Genomic DNA, 7,882 nt, shown 5'->3' on the forward strand with positions numbered 1-7,882 from the left:
ACCACCCCGCTGGGGGGTAACGACACTTGAACAGAGCAATGGGCTGCAGGGGAAAGAGGCAGCAAAATCTGTGTACGCTGTGTTTATATTTCCACTGCTTTATTTCGCCATCAGACGGAGAACTGAAACTATAATCGCTGCTTTCTTTAACGCTAGCGAAACGCATTTCAGCCTCACGCAGAATGCCGCGTGTCAACTTCTGCCGCGGTGGGTTTGTTTCTTTCTGTCGTCGTGTGAATCCAAACTAACCCTTTAAGACGCCAAAGTGATGCAACAACGGGCGAAAAATAAACGGTAACCCGGCAACCAGTGAGGTGACGTTCTGCTGCCGCTGGCCAAGGAAATCAGTGGAATGATGCAGATGTTTTTATGTGCGTATTTGAAATGTAGTTGTGTTGCAGGCCCCCGTCCACAGCAGCACGTTGCTTTGGTCCCGCGGCCCCCCCACCCCCCCCCCCCTGTCGGTTTCGATGGCGCACACAGACTGTGGATAAGAACCTTTACGACCCCCTTCAACGCGTTCACTGCCTTTAATCAATGACTCTGCTTATTGAAACTCGACAACCCCCCCCCCCCCCCACCCCCCACATCTGTTTACCAGACAGACGGAGTGAATGGCGCTGCCCCCCCCCCCCCCCCCCCCCCCCCCCACTGTGGGAGGCCTGGCTACATGTTGTGTGGTGGCACCTGCGCTTGCCAGATGTTGTTCAGTCTTTCCTTTCCAAATCTACCGATGACTTTTCGTTATGAGCAACACAAAGATAATTAATGAAACAGCCAGAGCCCAGTTTGGGCCACATTGTACTTTTGGTCGTGCTCGTGTCTTTAGCTCATCGTATCCGATGTGCAGATGACCAGGAAGAATAAGAAATGTCTTTTGTTTCAACTGTCCTTTATGTGTCCTTGAAGCCCCCTGTGTCCTCACCTCTCAGTGTCTGTTATCGTGTTGCAGCCTGAAAAGGAAACGTGGTGCTTTTCAGTCAGTTCATGTTGTCCGGGGATCATTAGCTGTTTTGTCACCGTATCTTTGTCTATGAAGGGTAAGTGTACAATAAGTATTTTATTCATCAGAAGGAGCGTCCTCTAAAAACTGTTTATAGGAAATTGATGTTTAAATGACTTTTCAAAATATCTAAGTTTCACCATTCAATGCTTATTTATTTCTACTTTCTTTTACTGTGTAGCAGACGATAGTCATGGTTCCATCTCGGGACATAAAGGCAGCGAAACTCTTTCAAAAACTCAACATGTGCTAAAGTACGTGACTCTGTGCTGTCATTTATCTGCAGCGTCTCGGTCTCTAAACGTTCTGTCTGTTGCCTCAACGGCTCCGTGCAGAAAGACATCGCTGGGTACGATGGGTTTTGAGAAGAAGGAAAGAACCACAAGTGGCAATTGTATCAAATTTCTCGGGGGGGGGGATTGGCCTTCAACTTCACCCCAAACCAACATATGCTGAGCCCCTGCACGCCACGGCCCCGGTAGCCTTCAGAGACCCGCGTGTAACCTCTGCCGCTTTGACCCGTGTTTTTGCACTCAGGTCCTTAAGGGTTTCCCAGAGTGCCTGCAGGCCGATATCTGCCTCCACCTCAACCAAACCCTCCTCCAGGGCTGCAAGGCATTTGAAGGAGCCACCAAGGGCTGCCTCCGGGCGCTGGCCATGAGGTTCAAGACCACCCACGCGCCCCCCGGGGACACCCTGGTCCACGGCGGAGACGTGCTCACCGCGCTGTACTTCGTGTCCCGCGGCTCCATCGAAATCCTCAAAGAAGACATCGTGGTGGCCATCCTTGGTGAGTCCGTGAGAAGCTCGACGCGAGCCGCTCGTCTGCATGCGCGGGGACAGATTCCTGCCCGTCTGCGTGCGCGGGGACAGATTCCTGCCCGTCTGCGTGCGCGGGGACAGATTTCTGCCCGTCTGCGTGCGCGGGGACAGATTCCTGCCCGTCTGCGTGCGCGGGGACAGATTCCTGCCCGTCTGCGTGCGCGGGGACAGATTCCTGCCCGTCTGCGTGCGCGGGGACAGATTCCTGCCCGTCTGCATGCGCGGGGACAGAATAGAAGAGCAGCCATGGTGCCTGGATTCCCCTCCGTTAGTGGGCGCCGGGGGGGGGGGGGGGTTGACTTAATGAAGATGGCGGCGTCATGCTGTGATGTGCCTTGTTTGGCAGCGATAATCTCTGTTGGGTACGTTGTCATAACTTACTTCATAGCACACTGCCATTACTGTCCCGCCTGTGAGGAAGACGAGGGGAACGAGAAGGAGGAAAGCAGCCTGACTGCTTTCAAACGGGGGGGGCGGGAGAAGGAGGGAAGTTTGTTAGACTTGGAGACCGTAGTGAAAAAGTGGGTACGTAAATAGAACGTTTTATTTAGATTCTGTAAAAAAAGATTAGATACTTGGATTTTCAAGTATCTAATCTTTATCTAATCAATTATTACATTCTCTATACTATTCATGTCCTACTGTGATTTTCAAAAGGACTTTCCATTTTCTATTTACGTACACTTTTCACAAACAAATTCTGCCAAATTTATGAATAAAAATTCCAGTGAAGTGATAAAAAAAGGTTATAAATATTCATGCAAATCTTTAAGCGGATTCATAATCTGCGTCACGTGTGGCTTCTTTGTGCGGACGGACAGACTCTGTGCGTCCTTTCATTTAGACGACTGCGCTTCAGCCTCCTCAGCCCCCCCCCCATAGGTCATCACGTGCTGGAAGCGGTCAGCTAACATGTGCCGGTCGCCTCTGTCCGATGGCTGCAGGTAAGAACGACATCTTCGGCGAGATGATCCACCTGTTCACCAAGCCGGGGAAGTCGTCTGCGGACGTGCGCGCGCTGAGCTACTGCGACCTGCACACCATCCAGAGGGAGGAGATCCTGGAGGTGCTGGACATGTACCCGGAGTTCGCCGACCACTTCCTCACCAACCTGGAGCTGACCTTTGACCTCCGAGATGAGAAGGTAAGCGGCAGGCGTTGATGTGAAGTCCGTCTTAATAATTGTGCTCGGCGCGTAAAATCGTTCACGTCCATTTCAGGTGAATTATTGTCTGTTGTTCATTATCTTTGGGGGGCCGGGGGGGCTAAGAAAGACCCTTTGCTGTGCGGATGCCTGAGGGAACGCGTGCAGGCTGTAATTCTGATGATCCGCGCGTTGTGGAAAGATGTGAAACGCCTGCGTCACGACGCAAACAAGAGACCACGTTTGTCACTCGTTCAATTAGCGCTTGGACCACTTTGTTGGCCTCCTGTCATTAATTCAGAAAGTTGCAAAGATGAGAAGAGACACGAGAACATTATTACAATAATCACCCATTGTCCTTTCACAGGCGACAGATTCCAACATGGACGACATGGAGGGTCGTAGACGGGCGTCCCACAAAAGGAAGTCCTCCGCAGGTCAGAACGAGACGCAGATCACACAATCGTGTTTGTTTGATTTGATTATAGACCCCACTCACTGTTCCCGTACTGAAGAGCATAAAAACACCTCGAGTTTACCCGTCTTTAGTTTCCAGGTTCTCTCTAGACTTCAATGCATCAACAAATAGCCAGTGTGCCTTTATAGTGCTGAACGGTCCGATTCATATTCACAATGTAACATTTGTACGGTTTTATGATGAACACCAAACACACATGGGAACAATGTCCTTCTGAAAACTTTTTAGGGGATAAATGAGAAATTCACCTGGTTTATGGGACGAGTGGCTCCTTAAGTACCTGTTTGTGTGCGTAACAGACACTGATCTTTCCAGCATTTATTTGGTCCTGCAGAAAACAGACGTTGCCTTCTGACCTGATACAAATTAAACAACGACCAAACGTATACTTTTAACGTCTAAAATAATGACGCACCACTGCTGAGTACTGTGATTATGTTACTCACAGTAACGGTCGCTGATACGAACAAATTTAAAGAACTTAGTGAGACATCAACTTCCCTTCAGAGTAACGCTGCTGTGAAGGAAAAAGGCGAGAGATGAAGAAATGAACTTCTGCAGATTTAAAATTCACACACGCTCACTCAATAAGATCCGATACATTGAAAATGACAGTATTTCTAACTCCGTTACATGTGCGCATTAGGAAATCGTGTTTATTTTCAGGAAATTTGCCCCATTAAGAAAAACCCTCAGATCAGACCCTCAGTCAGATTTCTGAACAATCGATCTGTTAAATACAGACTTCTCACAAAAAGCCGCCATCTGCACCGTTCAGTTACACAACAGGTAAACGCATCAGTATTACTGAAGATGTGTTTGACAGGAACTGTGGAAACCTTTTGTCACTTGACTTGTAACCGCCAGGAGAGCTGCGACTCGGCAGTTTGCCTTCGATTCTGGCGAATCGAAGTGTGTCGCCATGGTTACAGGAATACAGCATCACCATCTCCCGATATAACCCACCAGCGAGGACACAGAATGTACGGAACAATCCCGCAGCCCCCGTCCACCGGGTGTGAGGGTATACGTCTCCGGCTGTGACCACGTGACCGGACGCGCCTCGCGTAGATTAATCGGACGCTTGAGCACTGTTTGTCCTCGGACCAAAGCCAGGCGCAGGCCGGCTACCTGTTGTCAAACTAATGACGTCCCCGGAGGACGCCGAAGGCGGCAGACTTCCTGATCGCCCGTCTCTCCCCGCAGGCTCCCACAACAAGGAGCCGGCGGCCGCCTGCTGCGGCGCCAAGCAAGGGAGGTGCGGCGAGGGGGCGAGGGACTCCGCCGAGCGTGGGGGCGGCGAAGCAGCCGAGGAGGAGGAGGAGGAGGAGCAGCAGCGGCCCCTGTGTGCCGGAGTGCTGGGCTACCCGGTGGTGAGGGACCACGGCGCGCAGGCTGGAGACGACGCGCACAACCAGAAGTATCGAGGTCTGTTAACAACATTTATTCCTCTATTTATGTATTTTTAAAACAATCAAATATCCCAGAGGAACCAGTTGGAATTCTGTCTTTGTGTGCCGACCCCCCCCTCGTTTGAATGGACTCCATCCCCGTATCTGCAGGCTTGTCCTCTAAAGTTGAACTCCAGAATGGTAATTGGCTCACAAGTTAATTTCGAAAAAGGCCCCAAATCCCTAAATCCCAGAGGAGGAATGTCACACCTATTAAAACCTCCCAAACAGGGATTATGTGTATTAATGGTGAAACCTAAAGCCCACTCAGTAATAAAACGTAAGAGGATTATATCCAGTGGGCCGGGGGGGGGGGTCACCCCTATGGATCGTAGGTCATATCCAAATCCAGTATTCATAGGACACATTAGGGAAATGATTTACTGTCCGGTCCAAATGAAATCTTAAGAAATGTAACGACTAAATGATTGAAAATGGAAGACAAAGCAAGTCGAGGTGGTTATGAAAAGCCTCACGCATGGATCCACACCAGGGATGGAGATCCCCGACAAGCTGTGTGAGGAATTATTCACACACACACACACGAAGCTGCGGGACTTCCCTGTGTTCCAACTGCCAACTCGTGGGGTTCGACGCCCACGCGGCTGATTTGATGTTATTCCATAATTCTGCTTGTTGCAGCCAAAAGGGGATTTTTACTTAAGTAGAACATATGGTGATGTTGATTCCCATCAACACCAAATGATGAGCTAATCTCCAGCTATCACTTTTTAAACATACATTTGACCATTCGTACCGTGTATTACAATTTAGTGTAGTCAAATTAGCTAAATACAGCAGGAAGATGGATAATAATTCCTGACATGACTGATACATCTGTGACAGAGATAAATGTATTTTAGAATCTCTCAGAATTTTCATATTTATAGTAAATCTTTGGTTTACACATTTACCACTTCAAGGCTTTTTCCTTGTTCCGATCCCCCCCAGCCTGGGTCACATGTGCGTCTCCATCTGCAGGATAGATGTTCGCATTCAGCAGCGGTGAGCTGATCAGCTAAATGACCGTGGAGCGAGAGGAGAAGATGCTTCCCCAGGGGCTCAGTCCTCAGACCACACATCGTTAACTGTCTGTGTGTGTGTGTGTGTGTGTGTGTGTGTGTGCGCTCACGTGCCTCCCTCCAGAGCTCCGGGCAGACGAGTGGGGGTGCCAGCGCCCCGGCGAGGGCGCGGAGGAGTCGGCCCGGTGTCGAGGGACGCCAGCCGGGGAGGACGACAGCGACGCGGACCTCACCTACGGGGAGGTGGAGCAACGCCTGGACCTGCTGCAGCAGCACCTCAACAGGTAAAAGCTCCCATACGCCCTCCAGCCGAGCGAGTACACGCGTGTGCAGCCTGCTGAGTGGAGTCAGTAGTCATTGTTTCCTCTTTTAAAGAAGTGGCCAGTTAGTCACACCTGACTCCCTGATGGAGCTGATGGGCGGTGGGTGAGGTGCATTGTGGGTAATATAGGTTCCAGGTTTCAAAACGCAGGACTTTGACTGGTTTGGCTGCTTGAATTCAGACTTTTTTTTCACCATCAAGTAGTGAGAATCAAATGAATGAACAGATCTTTTTGTTCTCACATGTTGTGGGTCTGTTAGGAATTAGTCTTGTCATATAAAAGACGCTTCGCTGTCGTCATTTGAACAAAGTCATCTTTCAGAGCCCCCCCCACCCTTTGATTCTGACTGTAATTAGCAGAAAACACATTTGCACAGAGACATTTTGTGCCAGACACCCATGTGAGCGGCTCGGGTGATTCTGGGCTGATGCACCGATCCAGATGGGGGGGCGTGTCTATTTATAGCGCGCGGCCACGAGACGCAGACTGCTGACGTCATCCTGTGAGGTTGGGACGGCGGGGGTCGTGGAGAAGTTGGTCCCATAGGGGGGGGCGTGGGGGTCAAAGACAAATGGCTCAGTCTGCTTCACTCTGAGGGCAAAATGAAGAGCTATTTAGTGAAATGCTCCCACAGGCGGAGCTCTGTACATTAGATGATCGTGGTGGGCAGATGGGGGGGGGGCGTGTAAAGGTTTGAGGCCTGGACGAGCGCAGGGAAGTTCTGCTTCGTGGCTCCGTTCCTTTTTGTCGACGGACTGAAGAAACGTGTGGGAGGAGAGAAGAGGCGCTGCAGCATGGAGACCCTCTATGCTGCCATGATGTAACTTGCTGCACTGGGTGATGACACACACACACACACACACACACACACACCTGTGTGGTACCTGCTGCAGGCTGCCTATCAAAGCCCTTTCTTCACGGCGCTTGTGAGCATTTCCCTGTTCAATGGATGAATACTTTATCATTCTAATCTTCTGCTGTCACATTAAAACAGCAACCAAGATGTATTTTGCTTTAAAGTTTTTAAATATATGATGTATATATTTGATAGCTATAGTTGCTGCTTAAATTGGCCATTTTAACATCAGCCAAGTCAATAAAAGATCATTTACTGCAAAAATACACTACATACGAACAGAACTGTAAGGGGGAGCCCCCCCTAGTGTTTGCTATTGGATATAAATCGTCCCATACGGGGGGTTTGGAACATTTACACACTTTTTTTGCCTTTCCCCGGAGAGAAATGTGTGGATTTTTGTAACGTTTCATTCCTTGTCCCGCCCATCAGACTGGAGTCCCAGATGACCTCAGACATCCAGGCCATCCTGCAGCTCCTCCAGAGGCAGACCACGTCTGGCCCCCCCGCCTACAGCACCGTCACCTCCAGCCCGGAGTACCAGAGGCCGGCCATCCGGGTGCAGCCGCTGTCCGCCGCCCAGACAGAGCTCCGCCTCGACGCCGCTCCTCCTCGGCCAAAGGTACACCGCCCACTGCGCTTTCTGCAGGCCCGTCAAAAACAGATGAATCACGCCTCATCATGCAGAGGTAGAAAGGGCCCAGAAAAGCTGTGCAAGAGGACCAGGAGGCGTTGGTGAGCCTGGAGACTCAGCCTGGGTGCTGGCGTCTTCCAGTGGGGGCT

General features: G+C 50.5%; 1 protein-coding gene across 6 annotated transcripts in view; it reads left to right on the forward strand.

Moving 5' to 3' along the window:
• The window catches only part of LOC120826423 (voltage-gated inwardly rectifying potassium channel KCNH7), a 90,852-nt gene that overhangs the window by 80,644 nt on the left and 2,326 nt on the right, over positions 1-7,882 (forward strand). For 5 of the 6 annotated variants that reach the window (XM_078102245.1, XM_078102247.1, XM_078102233.1 and 2 more), the window contains 6 exons: positions 1,541-1,793; positions 2,770-2,969; positions 3,337-3,406; positions 4,654-4,875; positions 6,045-6,204; positions 7,532-7,721. In XM_078102245.1, the coding sequence (XP_077958371.1) occupies positions 1,541-1,793; positions 2,770-2,969; positions 3,337-3,406; positions 4,654-4,875; positions 6,045-6,204; positions 7,532-7,721 (1,095 nt within the window). The remainder of the gene's footprint in view (positions 1-1,540; positions 1,794-2,769; positions 2,970-3,336; positions 3,407-4,653; positions 4,876-6,044; positions 6,205-7,531; positions 7,722-7,882) is intronic. The other variant, XM_078102236.1, reaches the window with a different exon arrangement.

Source organism: Gasterosteus aculeatus, chromosome 1 (genome assembly GCF_964276395.1).
Source record: "Gasterosteus aculeatus chromosome 1, fGasAcu3.hap1.1, whole genome shotgun sequence".
Classification (NCBI taxonomy): Eukaryota; Metazoa; Chordata; class Actinopteri; order Perciformes; family Gasterosteidae; genus Gasterosteus; species Gasterosteus aculeatus.